This window comes from Dromiciops gliroides, chromosome 1 (genome assembly GCF_019393635.1).
Source record: "Dromiciops gliroides isolate mDroGli1 chromosome 1, mDroGli1.pri, whole genome shotgun sequence".
Lineage (NCBI taxonomy): Eukaryota > Metazoa > Chordata > Mammalia > Microbiotheria > Microbiotheriidae > Dromiciops > Dromiciops gliroides.
In genome coordinates, this window is record NC_057861.1 from 98,839,481 (window position 1) to 98,855,787 (window position 16,307).

General features: G+C 34.4%; 1 protein-coding gene across 5 annotated transcripts in view; it reads right to left on the reverse strand.

Annotated features, from left to right (window-relative positions):
* Positions 1-16,307, reverse strand: part of EFR3A (EFR3 homolog A) — a 150,983-nt gene that overhangs the window by 25,127 nt on the left and 109,549 nt on the right. For all 5 annotated transcript variants that reach the window (XM_043967149.1, XM_043967157.1, XM_043967141.1 and 2 more), the window contains 4 exons: positions 10,887-11,048; positions 10,456-10,587; positions 8,959-9,026; positions 7,633-7,760 (listed from right to left, as the gene is read on the reverse strand). In XM_043967149.1, the coding sequence (XP_043823084.1) occupies positions 7,633-7,760; positions 8,959-9,026; positions 10,456-10,587; positions 10,887-11,048 (490 nt within the window). The remainder of the gene's footprint in view (positions 1-7,632; positions 7,761-8,958; positions 9,027-10,455; positions 10,588-10,886; positions 11,049-16,307) is intronic.

Below are 16,307 nucleotides of genomic sequence, written 5' to 3' on the forward strand. Positions count from 1 at the left end.
GGAACCAGTTGTTGGCAGGAGGAACACACACTCACTCTCTCTCTCTCTCTCTCTCATAGCTAGATGAAGGCTGTTCCCCGACCCCCACCCCCTCTCTTCCTCCCTCCCTCCCTCCCTCTCTCCCTCTCTCTCTCATAGCTAGATGAAGGCTGCCCCCCCCTCTGCTAACCCCTAATATACTTTTAAATTTTTTTTTTTAATTTTTGCAGGGCAATGAGGGTTAAGTGACTTGCCCAGGGTCACACAGCTAGTAAGTGTCAAGTGTCTGAGGCCGGATTTGAACTCAGGTCCTTCTGAATCCAGGGCCGGTGCTTTATCCACTGCGCCACCTAGCTGCCCCCTAATATACTTTAATAAATGCTTAATGCCCAAAGACTGGTGCTAAAGCTTTTCTAATTTAAGGTGACCACTCATTAGATTTTAAACATCACAGCTAGAATTTTAGGCTTTACAATGTGAACCATATTCCACACCCAAACTAGTCTACTGTCCATTCTTCAAATACCTTTCTAACTTGACAACTCTCTAAATTTTCTTTGTTATTTTTTCTACCTAGAATGTGCCCATATCTCTACCAACTAAAATTCTATACAAGGCTAGCACAAATATCATTTTTTTTATAAAGTATTCATTGATTATCCCAGACAGAAGTGATCTCTATTTGAGAACTCCTATAGCATACTGTTTTTATTCATGTCACTTTTCCTGAGTTACCTCCCTCTCCCAACTGTTCTTATCTTCTCACCTAGATTGCAAGCTCCTTATGTATGTATATACTGTCTCCCTGAGTAGAATGTATATTCCTCTAGAACAGAGACTAATTTACTGTTTATATCTACAGCATCTAGTACACTGCCTGTGCTTAATAAATGCTGGTCCAATGAAGGACATCTTTGTATTACCATAGAACCCACCTGTACCTTTCATTTAGTACGCTAATCAACACATATTTCTTAGTTAAATGAATGAAGGTACAATGAAAAAATATTTGTTTTAGTTTTTTTTTTTTTGGTTTGTTTTTTGGGGCAATGGGGGTTAAGTGACTTGCCCAAGGTCACACAGCTAGTAAGTGTCAAGTGTCTGAGGCCGGATTTGAACTCAGGAACTCCTGAATCCAGGGCCAGTGCTCTATCCACTGCGCCACCTAGCCGCCCCGAAAAAATATTTGTTGCACTATGATAAACATTCATGTTATCTTGAAGGACTCTAAATTATCTCCTTGACCTTCTAAGGGAGATTCTTACAGTTAAATATGACCTTTCAATCTGTCTTTATAATTTGTCTGTGACTTGTTTATAGTCTCTATTCATGACCTATACTTAATAAGGCTCATGAGAATTAAGACTTGTTAGTTTTACAACAACACATCCTACTAATTGATAGACCCCACCCAAATTTCTCCCTCAACCAAAAAGCAAAATCAAATAATCACCACCAAAACAACTAATTTTAGATCAGAGGTGGCAATTTAAAGAAAGAACAGAAAAACAAACAAAAAACAGAACAGTATAAGGGACTTTTTTCAGCAAACCCCCACCCAAAAAAACCCCTGCATAAAATGGATATGAAAGGGGCAAAAAATAAATAAATAAAACTGAATGGGAACCTCTGCTGTTTTATTTTTAAAACCATATTCTCTTCACACCAGAAAAGAAAAAAAAAGTTTTTAAGATATATTTTATGACTAACTTTTGCAATGACTATGGCTGGTAATTATTACATAATCTATTGACTAGAATTTAAATGAGGAAAAGGCCAAGTGTAAATATAAGCAGAACACAATTCATCACATCCATAAAAGTAAACAGGCTTCTCAAAGTACACACTCTCACAGTGACAGTATCCAACAGACAACACTCCCCACATTAGCCAGCTTGATCCTATTCCTATTTTTCAAAAAGGTAATAATTTAATATATTCTTTGAGAACTATCTTATTCCTTACTAAATTGAAAAGACTTCAGATGGCATTAATTAGGCATCCCTTGAGCTCTGCATTCTGAGTATTCTTTAAAAAAAATTTATTTCCCCAAGATCTTTTGCATCACTACTTCAAGTTCAACAAGACCATCTGCAATTTCCCTTTTTATCTTTTCATTCTTTATTGTAGTGCCTTAGAAAATCACTAAGTATAAAGGTACTGCCTCATATTTATCTTTTTCTTACTGAAAAATATGTTATTATGACCTAACTTTCTGAAACATCATTGAGACCTAGAGCCCACTGCTATAAAAAATACTTTGCTGCCACCTTGTGTATCTTTATATAATACACATTACACAGGACAGCTTGAAATTGTGTGTGTACACATATGTATATATATGCCATACACAAACCTATTTTTCAAGTCTATATATCAACATACATAAGTATAAAAGTTAATTTAACCAATTACTAAATTTGCAAATGAACTAAGAAGAAAACTAGCTTAGAGCAGTGGATAAAACCACTGGACAAAATTTTTGGTTAAGATTATACTACAGAGCTAATTAGAAAGTTAAATTATATATACAGCATCCCTTGCGTCCAACTTCATAACATTCAACACGAGAAAATATATAAATGAAAATTATTTTATAAATGGGGAAGATAGGAGATACAGTGGATGGAGTGCTAGGCTTGGAGTTGGAAAGCCGCAAGCACAAATCCTGCCACAGACACTTACTAGCTATGTGACCCTAGGTAAGTCACAACCTCTGTTTGCCTCAATTTCCTTGGCTGCAAAATGGAGATAATAATAACACCTACATCACAGGGTCCTGGTGAGGATCACATGAGATAATATCTGTAAAGCACTTGGTGTAGTATCAAGTACATAGTAGGTACTATATAAATATTAGCTATTGTTGTTGTTGTTAAAACCTAAGGCCTCAAAAAATATTAATGAAAGAACACTTAAATATTATAGACATGCTTCTGCATATCTAATTCACATGCATGCAAGGTCATAAAAAATAAACTGAACACATCAGGGAACTCAAGAACTAGCTCTTATTTATTTTTCTTCACTCAGGTGAGAAGTGAAAGCATTTATATTATTCTCATTTATGGTTTAATGCTATAGCTGGTTTTTATAATGACATTAAATGGTTTTATCAGGCTGTTTAGCTTATCCCATTTTTCTGTCCAAAGGATAATTTCACTTGTTTATACCATATCACATTACCTTAAATAAAAACACTGTTTTATTACAGGGAGGCTGAATGTACCTCCTACAACATATCCTTAAGATTGGTTTCAATGGAATCTCTATTTATTCCAATTGCTATATGCTAGCTATTTATTCAGTATCCTAGGCTGAAAACATTGGAATTGACCTTAATTTATCCCTTTGTTCCACTCCTCAATAATATTTTGCAACTGAACTTGATTTCTAAGCTAGTTTGGTTTTTTCCCCCCCATTAGATGGGCAACAGACTTAGAACCTCATGGCATTTGAGGAAGGAGAGGATCTACTCCAAAGCAAATTCAAATTCAACACAAATTCAAAGGTATTATAGAGCCAGTGCTACCAAGGGTTCAGAGCTTCTGAACTGAGCTCCACATGCAAGCTATCTCCTAAATGGGCAACATCTGCCACCAGACTGGGATAAGGTCATGGAGCAAGCATCAAGTGTGAGTTCAATATCAATAGGTCATTGATTATTTGCTGACAAATATGCCTGGCAGAACTCCTTGATATCTCTACCAGCCACTTCCACCCAAACTCCCTATTTTTCCCGAGAATTGACCTCATTGCCTCATGGAAACTGCCTTCATGACCCCATTTGGGGTTTTCTGGACAAACATACTGGAGTGGTTTGCTATTTCCTTCTCCTGTGGATCCATTTTGTCAGGCAGAGTTTAAGTGAATTGCCCAGGGTTACACAGCTAGGAAGTGTCTGATTCTGGATGTGAACTCAGATCTTCCTGACTCCAGACCCTGTACTTTATCCACTGAGCTGCCAGCTGCCTTTGGTGCCTCTAAGTTATTATACTAAAAGGCAAAGGCAACATTCAAAAAGTTCTCACCAAGCAAGACTACTGGGCCAAATATATTAAGAAATTTAATAGGAATAAATGTAATATCATAAACTCAATTAAAAATAATCAAAGTTACAACCTTACATTATAGAAGTCCAAGATTAGGGAAATAAAATTCTCATTGTACTCTTTTTTGGATCACATCTGGAAGCACTGTGCTCTTAACTGGTCATTTTAGAAGGCAAATTTGGGGGGTAGGATGACCAAGATGGTAAAATGTCTCAATACCATGCCCTTTTAGGATGGTTTAAAAGAATTCTAGAGAATTTTGGGTTTAGCCTGAAGAAGAGAAAGAATGTAAATGGGCTGCCTGATTAGAGGTCTCCAAACAAATAATTATGGTACATTCTAGATGGAATTCTTATTCAAGTTAAGACTTCACTAGATGGTCTCTAAGGTTCCTTCCATTTCTAAGACTCTGTGTTTCAGTGGCTTCTATTGGTTTGCAAAAGTTCAAAAAATTAGAATTCTATAAAATATACTTTAAATTTTACTGAAAATAACAAAGAACAGTGTTCTACATTAAAAAGAACTATATAGTGGCAATCAGGGAACATGCATTCTATTTCCTACTCTGTTACTAATTAGCCATGTGATCTCAAGCAAATAATTTCACTTCTACAGGCCTTAGTTTCCTCAAGGGTTACCAAGGGTTCAAAATGAGCATTTTGTCCTAAATGATTTATTTATTAGGTCCCTTCTAGTTTTAACATCCTGTGATTATTTATTCATTATTCATTACTGATTCAGAAGTAAAATGAAGATTTTGCAATTTCTAATGATTATTATTAAGAAAATCAATGATCATTCTAAAGCATTTTTAAAGTCCAATGATTTTATCAAATTATTTAAATCTTAGACAAATGAGAGTTCACTACAAGTCACTGATATATTTTAAGTCATTCCCTCCTCTTCACAAAAACAACAAACAGGCTGTTCTTGAATATATTTGGCAATGTTAAAAAGTACCTGTAAAATACCAAAATTATATTCAATAAGAATAAGAGAAATCACTAGGTAGATATTCCTCTTCTTAAAAAACAGCATTTAAAAACTATCCCTCGTGGGGCAGCTAGATGGCGCAGTGGTTAAAGCACCGGCCCTGGATTCAGGAGTACCTGAGTTCAAATCTGGCCTCAGACACTTGACACTTACTAGCTGTGTGACCATGGGCAAGTCACTTAACCCCTATTGCCTAAAAAAAACAAAACAAAACAACAAAAAAAAAACCTATCCCTCAAAATGCTTATACATACACACACATGTATATGTATACACCACTGATTAATTTGATAACAGCAAAGCCTAAGGAACAGGGAAATTCTTACATCCTCATATCTACTAAGATTTTCAGAATTTTCTGGATCAATGACAGAAAGGCATTAAAAGTGACAAACTATTGGATGAAAAAACCAACCATTTTTAGAAAAAAGAAAAATGCAACAACTAAATTGAAATTAAGCATATCTAAGAATTTTTAAAAGAAACAGAGAGGAATAAACAAAAAAGGGAAAATAAACTATGGCTAAAGGAAAGGTTAAGAATAACCACTAAGACCACAACTACAGAGAACAGTCTTCTGGTCCAGTTCTAAAAGTCTTCTAAAAGCATTCTTATTTTAAGCTAGGTATATACTTTCCTATAGGGCAGCAAGGAAAAGGGGAGGCAAAACTGACACTTGAATTTACCTTTGTGCTTGTGTCTGTGTTTATGAGGTTTTTTGCCTGAAGGAAACAAAGCTAAATCCAAAAATTTCATAAGAATGAAAAAAAAAATTAAGTCTTAATATCACATAAGTTCTATTACTGTGTTTTATTCTAAATATTTTCATTTCCCCAAGAATTCCTGAGGAACAGAATCTGGGAAAGTAAAATATTAAAAACTTACACAGTCACTGAAATTACACTGCAGACTATTATTCACAATTATTACAATAGTACACATTCTCTATAAACAAGATAGGGTGATATTGAGAAAAAATTATTTTAATGACAGTTCCATTAAACCACTTAATTATACTGAAAAAAACATTTTCTTAAGGAGTACATCTACATCATTTCCAATATATAAAATTTCAATGAATTATGTCTGATTTTCTAGTTGAAATTAAGAAATAAACAAAGAAGATAAGGCTAAGACATGCTACATATTTAAATAAAAGCAAATGGAAGGCTGGGCAGTTTGCCAATGTAGGAACATCTAAATATGACTTAAGATAATGACATTTACTATATATATTAAGTTTGAGGGAAATCATTGTTTCTTGGAGATCTCATTTGTACAAGAAAAATGATTAACTCCCTTATGTCAGAAACAAAAATTCAATGTTCTCAAAAGTTTGCATGTTTCACTTTTCGTTACTTCAATAGCTAGTATTTCTGTCACAAGTTAATTTGCTTTATAATATAAATCAAATAATGTTCACATTTCCATTTGAACAGGAAAAATGAAGGAATAAAAACTAACAAGAAGCAGAAGTGACAGCAACATATCTCGTCATGTACAATGTTCCTTTATTTTCTAATCTATAGCCACGAGTACCTCATTCACTTGAGTCTGTCAACGCGCAATGGAAAAAAGACTGGTTTTACTGAGCTTAGCACTTACACCTTTGTGAGAAAATTAAAGCATTACATGATAAAGTACCCATTCTTTGATTTGAGGCAAACAGGTTCTGAATGCAGGCCAACGCACTACCTTCTTTTAACCTATAGAGAATCTCTGTTTCAGGAATGTGTAAACAGTAGTGATTCAGTATACCTTTCCATTGCTTATAGGAAGAAATGCTGATATTCATAAAGAAAGCATAATATTTGCTTCTGTCAGTTATTTGACTATGCTCAGGGCTTGTGATTTGCCTGGTGTGGTCCCTTTCTCCAGTGATGCAAATCACAACTCTTATATCACAATACTTTAGTTAGATAATCTTAGGTTATTGCTGGGAATGAACAAATTCATCCTCCCACCAGGCCAACTTCCTGGTTGAGCCTCTGTGATTTTAGCTAAGCTAGAACTAAGAGAACAGATATGTACTCCACTGTGATGGTTCTAGTCCTTGTAAAATGGAGGAACATAAGAGAATTTATACTTTGCTAGAAGAGCCTTTAGGAAATCAGGAATAACTCCAACCTATGAAGAGGCATTGCAGTGACATTTGATAGTTCTCATCTTAAATACCTCTGTATAAAACCTATTTTCTGTCATTAAGTTTAGCCAAAGAAACACAGATATATTTGCACTAAACAATTTTGTCCAATTTTCTGAAATGAAATAAAAAACAGATTTCATGGGGAAGAAAATATTTATTTTAATTCCACATAACTTTCAGTTAAGAGATGCTATAAAAATATACTACAGAAATTTCTAGGAATTATCATAAAAAGGACAATGAGTAGTACCATGTACTGTCTTTTAAAAAAATTGTATCTCAGAGGACAAATATTTAAGAGAAAATTAAACTCTGTAAGCTACCTTGCCAATATTCTTTTGAAGAAAGCTGATATAATGAGTGTGTGCATACACACACAGAGTAATTGTGTACTATTAATATCAAGAACATGATGAATTCAAACACTACCATAAAAATAATATCTAATTATTCTTATCTTACCTGTTACTTGAGGCACATAGGGCACTGTCAGTCTTTCCACACTATATCCACTGCCCCCTAATGATTCTGCAATCTTGTTAGTCAAGAAATACAAATTTTTTTCGTGTTTCTCTAGAGATTTTGGAAGCCTGTGAAAGTAAACAGTTTGTTTTTATTTGTTGATATTTTATATTTAAATGCAGGCAGATGAAAATACAGATGCCAATAAAGTCATACTTTCAATATTAAGTCTGTTGATGATTTCACAACTATACCTTAATGGAAGAAGAGCAGAGATAATACAAGCAATAATAGGTTATGTAAAAGAGCTTGCAGTATTAAAAAAAATTATTCAAAGCAGTCATTGAAAATATACTAATTGATTTTGTTGTACTGACTACTATTATAAAAAAAACCTGACCTTTAAATACTAGTTTTTTGGTCTTTGAGTGGATCCTATAAACATTTTAAGTTAATAATGATCACTGACTTTAATTTTGATTTTTCTAGTAATCAGACATCTAAATGGGAAATAAAAAGAAAAGGGAGTCTTCTGAATTTATAATACTCAACTAACTTTACCCAGGTAAATCCATAGGTTCAATGATTAAAGCTAGGTGGCAATTTAGAATTTATTTAGTCCAGCTCCCTCATTTTACATAAGAGAAACTGAAGCCTACAGGGAATACATGACTTCCTCAAGGCCACAAAGTATTAAGTAACTCAAATTCATATCCTCTGACTCCAAATCCACAAGGAAAGCTCCTCCTTTGTTTCATGAAACTTGACATCACATGGCTGTTTCTGTTAATAATGGAATGCAGTTTGGATTTGGCCAAATCTCTCAGGAGAGAGGATGGAAGAGAGAACAGAATACATAGATTATTAGTTTAGTCAAAAGTGTAATAATGATTGCTACTTGTTATGGGAAGTCATGAGTAAGACCCTAAGTTCTCTAAAACAAATGTATTTCAAATGTTATCAATGGTGAGATATTATTCTATAAGACACATGAGTTAACCTCAAGTTATTGACCACAAGTTAAAAATCAATTAATCACCTATGATGGGCTAGACACTGTACAAGGCAGTGGGAAAACCAAAACAAGGAATGAAAAAAATTCCTACTTTCAAGGAACTCACAAAATAATTTGCCACATGGCAAATATTCTCCAGTTATGTGTGGATCTACATTTGAAATTCAAGATCTAAAATAACATTTCATTCAGAGGAAGAAATGAGTCATGGGAATGATATGAAAATAAAGAGAATAACAGATAATTAATATAATACACTACATTCCTTAAAAATATGGTAATTTTTATACTATAAAACAAGATTAACATACATGCACTTGTCTCTGAAAATATGTTCTGGTAGAAAATAGGGTGCTTCCACTGTTCTTGTTTCAATTACCTGAAAAATATATTTTAAAAAGCAACACTTAGGTACATTAAAATTTATTACATTTAAAAAAAATTATTCAAAATATAAGTAAATGCTTCAATTTACTTTAGCGATCAACATATTATTACATCCTATGTACAGAATTCAACACATTTCTATCAACTTTATCTCAAACTCAAAATTTAAAAACATTTTATTTATGATAGTTATAGGTAAATCAAGATATTACTGAAAAAAAAACAATTTTTTTTACTTCAAAAGCATTGACTAATCCCTTACATTATGTTGAAATACAGTAGTAGCCAGTAAAGATACACAGAGTAGTTATTCTCCCAGATATCACTGATATGTTTATTATACTTTGCCAACAACCTATTCCTTCAAACTTGTCTCAAAAGAGTAGATACTAACTAGGGCATATTACTTAGGTGTCTGTTGGATATGGTAATCTGGGCACACAGCCAAATTATTTAAAATGGGATTTTTTTTTTTTACCAGAAAGTTAATTTTGAAGATTAAAACTTATGTTGGAAAGAGTTCTTCAGACAGCTAAGTAATATGTCTTTAAGAGTATATTGGGGGGGCAGCTAGGTGGCGCAGTGGATAAAGCACCGGCCCTGAATTCAGGAGGACCTGAGTTCAAATCCGGCCTCAGACACTTGACACTTACTAGCTGTGTGACCCTGGGCAAGTCACTTAACCCCCATTGCCCCGCAAAAAAAAAAAGAGTATATTGGGGCAGCTAGGTGGCGCAGTGGATAGAGCACCGGCCCTGGATTCAGGAGTACCTGAGTTCAAATCCAACCTCAGACACTTAACACTTACTAGCTGTGTGACCTTGGGCAAGTCACTTAACCCCAATTGCCTCACTAAAAAAAAAAAAAGTATATTAAGGGGCAGCTAGGTGGCCAAGTGGATAGAGCACCAGCTCTGGATTCAGGAGGACCTGAGTTCAAATCTGACCTCAGACACTTGACATTTACTAGCTGTGTGACCCTGGGCAAGTCACTTAACCCCAATTGCCTCACCAAAAAAAAAAGTATATTAAACCTTCCAGGTCACCACTGCAGTTGACTTAGAGAATGCTATACTTATAAGTTTTATAACAATTAGCATATTTATCTTGCAAGACATATATCCATCAACAGTATGGTTTAAAAACAAAAGCCAAAATATAAAAAAACCACAGAGATTTAGGCTTGAACTGAAGCATGTATGCATATAATTAAATGAAAATGATAATAAATACTCTCATTAAAAACTCATATAAAAGGAAAGGATATTAAAGGATAAACAATTATTAGAAAATGCTGACAAATATACAATGCAGATGATTACATTACCTCTTATATGGACTTATTTCAAATAATCTGACATTCCATAAAGCAAAAACAGACATACTGAGAAAAAGTAAAATGATCTTCTTTGGACACATTACCTTGCTCACATGTTGGCAAAAAGCAGGAACTGCTATCATCTGACTTAAAAAGTTGAGGTACGCTCCAACTAATGCCATGACAGCACAGCGATGGAACATGGGCAAATTATCCTCATTAATAATGGCATTATCCTTTAATGAGAAACAAACATAAGTAGTACAATATAAATGTTGCCCTTTTTTTGGGAGAATGTACATTAAAAGACTGCAACAAGTATAAAAATCTAACAGGATAATGTCTATTTACAAAGAGATAATAAAATGAAAATTCTGAAGTATAAATTAATGATTACTAAGAAAATTTCTAAGTCTTTTAAAATTACAGTGCTTACTTATTTTTGTACTGGCAAGCTATCACAGTCTATCCTCAGGAAAAGGAAATATCTCAAAGACCATGTTTGTCTTTGAAAAATTCCACTGAGTTAAGTTACCTGTAAAGCAATGGCTACTCGTATAAGATCAATAACCACTTCTTCATTGGCCAGTTCAATAGTAATAAGAGCAAGAGATGTATAGAGTAATTCAAAGTTTTTCTGAACATTGTCTTCTTCCTTACAGCCCAAATAAATGTGTCGGTATAACAGCTGGCCATTCTGAAAAGAGATGAGAAAAAAGACATCCTTTACTTTAACCCAATTAATTCAAAAGCAGGTCATGAACAGGCATACGACCATTTCTTTTTTTTTTTTTTTTATGGCAATGAGGGTTAAGTGACTTGCCCAGGATCACACAGCTAGTAAGTGTCAAGTGTCTGAGGCTGGATTTGTACTTAGGTCCTCCTGAATCCAGGGCCGGTGCTTTATCCACTGTGCCACCTAGCTGCCCCCATATGACCATTTCTTAAGGAGATACTTAACTGAAATTAATGACATAATGATAAGAAAGAGTAGAATTGAAGGATCATGTTGATTCGATTCAATACCTCCTAACAGAATGAATGGATTTGAAGTTAAAGAATATGGGTTCAAATTGCTATCTATTACATGTGTGAATTAACTAAATTATTTAATCATTCTGTACCTCAGTTTCCTGATCTATAAAGTGGGAAAATAGTTCAGACTAGAGCTGGCATTCCAAACCTTTTTTATGTCATGAACTCTATTTCTGGAAGGAGGTCTGCTAAAGCCTTAAGGAAGACCACTTATCAGGACAAAGACTTTAAAGGTATAATATAAAATACAAAGGAAATCAATTATACAGAAAAATAACTGTCAAAATAATAATTTTTTTAAAAAAGTTAATGCATTCAAGGTTAAGAACCATTCGCCCCTTCCAGCTATAAATCCTATTCATAAAAAAAAATAATAAAATGAAACAATAGCAAAAAAAACCCCAAAACCTTTGTATAAAAACTGCTGTCCTTTGCAATTCAATGTAGGAGTCTTTAAGTTATAAAACTTTGCCCATAAGGAACTTACAATCTAATAGTGAAGTTTAAAAATAAACTTAAAGAATCATCATATGGGGCAGCTAGGTGGCACAGTGGATAAAGCACCGGCCCTGGATTCAGGAGTACCTGAGTTCAAATCCGGCATCACACACTTGACACTTACTAGCTGTGTGATCCTGGGCAAGTCAATTAACCCCCATTGCCCCGCCCCCTCAAAAAAAAATCATCATACAAATTAGTAAGTGCAAAGGAGATATTTTAGGGACTGTGAGGTGGCAGAGTAGATAAGAGTACCAAGCCTATAATCAGGAAGACCTGAGTTCAAATGTGACCTCAGATACTTAGGTGAATGAGCCTGGGCAAGTCACTTAAGCTTTGTCTCAGTTTTCTCATCTGTAGAAAGGGTATAATAATCGCACCTACCTCTCCCAGAGTTGTTATGAGGACCAAATGAAATAGTAATTGCAAATGGCTTAGTACAATAACTGGCAAATAGTAAGTAATATATAAATGCTACCTGTTATTATTATATCTCATGGCCTGATGATAAAATCCCATTTTATACATTAAAACCAATAAGAACACCAGTACATAGCTCCTCTTAATTTTCAAGAATATCTGAAAAAAAATTGAACATGAGATAGCTTCCGGCTATTTCCTTTTAAAATGGGCATTAACCCTTTTGACCATTAGACTACTATTTAGGGGACTGAGGAATAACTAACTGAATGGCTTACACCTTCTAAAGCTATAATAAGCATCTAAGACATGTTTGCTCACCTATGAAAACTGGTTCCATGTCTATTGTGTATTGCAAGACTCTCAAAAGTACATCACTGCACATTATTGAATTGATAAGTTATTAGTAAAATTTCTGTGTGAATTCATGGATGAAGAATTAGGATTATTAAACTTCATAACAGGTGGAACAACACTGATTTTTAACTGTAAAGAGATGGAAGGGGCATAACTACCTCAGCATTTTGAAATGAAGGGAATTAACAGATGCTATGTTAAGTATAATATCTTAAGACTGAGGCTTGAAGATAGGTTTTTACTTAAAGCCAAAGAAAGGTGTTGCTCTCAAAATTCATCGATTATTAGAATGGAATTAAATCACAAGGTGAAGCTATGACCTGAGTATTGATTATGATACCAGACAAAACAATTTAACTTGCTGGGGGACAAAAGGTAATGGCTTTGCAAATATAAGGCTTAATCCATGCTGAAGGCAAAGGTTTCTTTCTTAAAAGAGTAAGAGGAAATTGGTTGGTTGGCTGATTATTGTCCTTCGTACTTGAAGACTAAAATGACAACACTATTGTCCAGGTCAATGTACAGTGTGTCCAACTATGCCTGATCAGACTAATACAAGCTTGGAAGGGTCTGATGCTAAGGGAACTGACCTCCAGTGTGGGTTTTTTTTTTTTGTTTGTTTGTTTGTTTTGTTTTTTTAAACACCTTGAATAGTCAGAAGGGATCCTTCTAGGGACTCCTGAATCTCTAAAAGCACTCTAACTCATTAAACCACCCAAGTATATAAATTGGAAATTGGGCCAATAAAAGATGTTTTAATTTATCTAAAGAGAGGAGGTATATATTCAGAAGGCTGCTACTGAAGCCCAAACAAAGCTCAAATTTTTTTTAATAGCATTTTGTCTAGATCTTTACTTTCCTCTTCACAGTCTACCTTATCATACTTATATTTATGCAGTGTTGCTGTATTGTTGCAAGTCATTAAATATTATAATCTCTAAAGAATTAAGAGTTATGAGTGACCAAAAGGACAATGGGAAGGTAGATGGCAGGTTAGGGTAAGCTGTAATACCTTATTATCTATAAATTGTGCCCAAAAAGTTGTATAAAGATTAACACTAGAAATGCAGGTGAGTTGGCCATCAAAATGTAAGAATGAGGATTCATTAATGAACAGGCAATGTGCTCCACTGGCATTTTATAGAATGTCAAGAAAACTAAAAAAAGGCTCCTTGTACAGAGTGGACCTTCCATGAAAGACTTAAAGGTGATATGTTTAATTTAAGATGGGTTAGGAATAAGATGCCACGAATGAGTTATAAGCTATACTACTGACAGGGTTATCCACATCAATGAACTCTAAGATCCATAAATGTGTTATATTCTTCTAAGAGACCAAATGTTCATTGTTGGAAGAAACTTATGTTTAAACATTTCTATACCCAGTCCTGAACATAGTTGGCACTTATGTCCTTACTGAACTGTTTATTCTGAAGAACTAATATAGTCTAAGATATTATATTTTACTGATATATAAACAATCTTGGGACATTTTGATTAAACACCTACAAATGGTTCTAGAAAAACATCTATTAACTGATCTATTAAACTGATTTTTTCTGAAGGATATCATTTGAAATAATTAGAATATATAAAATCCTGTGAAAGAAATTTTATATAATGAAGGATTTTTCTTTTCTTATAAAGTTTCTATTCTCCAAAGTGGGATACACTGATTAGGGATTGGGAGTATATAAGATGTCCCAGTGAGTTACAGTGAAAAAATATATTCAACTTATTTTCATATAAAAAGAAATTAGGAGGCAGCTAGGTGGCACAGTGGATAAAGCAATGGCCTTGTATTCAGGAGGACCTGAGTTCAAATCCGGCCTCAGACACTTGACACTTACTAGCTGTGTGACCCTGGGCAAGTCATTTAACCCTCTTTGCCCCACCAAAAAAAAAAAATCCTAAAAATATATTTAGTGGGAGCAAGTCATACTATAAATTAAAAAAAGAAATTCTGAATGAAAATACTTATACTTCCTTTATACTTACACTTATACATCCTTTTAAAAAATCTCAGATAATTTTTATTAATTATTTTAAAATATTTTATTTTCTGGCCAATTGCCTGTGTTAACAATTTTTAATGTTCATTTGGTTTTTTTTTGTTTCATTTTGCTTTAAATTTGGAGTTCCAAATTCTAACCCTTCCACCTTTCTATATCCCCTTCCTGAGATGGTAAGCAATTTGGTTATACCTGTGCAATCATGTAAAACATTACCATATTGAGAAAGAGAGTGAGAAGAGAGAGAGAAAGAGAGAGAGAGAGAGAGAGAGAGAGAGAGGAAAGAAAGTGAAAAATAGTATGCTTTATTCTGTATTCAGACAATTATCAGATATTCCTGAAGGAAGATAGCATTTTCCATCATGAGTCCTTTGGGACTGTCTTGGATCACTGTTTTGCTGAGAATAGCTAAGACATTCACAGTTCTTCATTGTACAATATTACTGTATATAATGTTCTCCTGGTTTAGCTCACTTCACTTTGTATCAATTCATGTAAGTCTTTCCATGTTTTTCTGATATCATATGTAATGATTGGAATGATGCCACCTACTGGAGACTTGCTGTGGGAAAGCTCCGCCATGAGGAAAATGCCTCAGAGGGCAAGGCCATGTGGCTTTTCCTTGGCGTCAGGAAGTGACGTTTGCTCATGGGTGCTGTCTATCAAGGCTACCAGCCAACCAACTTGAGGAGCCTCCTATTTTCTGGGAGGAGACAGGAAGGAGGAAAGAGGGCCTGCATAGAGAGCTCTTGCTCTTTTTGGGGGTTCCTGACTTGATGGTGGTGGTGGTGGCAGAGAACTTCACAGGAAATTTGAGGAAAGATAGGAATGCCAGGCTGTTGGAATTCTGTTCTCAATCTTTTTCTTTCTATTTTTCAATAAACCCTTAAAAACCTAAACTCGTTTTATCAGTGATTTTAGTCAGTTTCCCCCAAAACTGGGGGAACAGATTAGAATCCACATTTAGAATCTTAAATTACACTCATATAACTTGTCATTTCTTATACCACAAAAAAATTCCATTACATTCATATACCACAACTTGTTTAGCCATTCCCCAATCATTGGGCATCCCTTCAATTTCCAATTCTTATCTACCAAAAATGTACTCCTATTAATATTTTTGCATAAATAAGGGCTTTTCCCTTTTTTTGATCTCTCTGGGACACAGACCTAGCAGTGAGTGGTATTGCTAGATCAAAGGGTATGCAGTTTTATAGCCCTTTGGGCATAGTTCAAAATTGTTCTATAGAATGCTTGGATCAGTTCACAACTCCACCAAAAATGTATGTGTTTGATTTTTCCCCACATCCCCTCCAAAATTTATCATTTTTCCTTTTATTTGTCACAGTAGCCAATCTGAGAGGTACAAGGTGATATCTCAGTTATTTTAGTTTACTTTTCTCTAATCAGTACTGATTTAGAGCATTTTCACATGTAATTTCACAGATAATTTATATGAAATCAAAGGTAACTTTTGACTTCTTTGTCTGAAAACTGTGTTCATGTCTTTTGACGATTTATCAATTGGGGAATAACTTGTATTCTTTATTTAAGAAATAAGGCTTTGGGGCAGGTAGGTGGCACAGTGGATAGAGCACCAGCCCTGGATTCAGAAGGACCCGGGTTCAAAT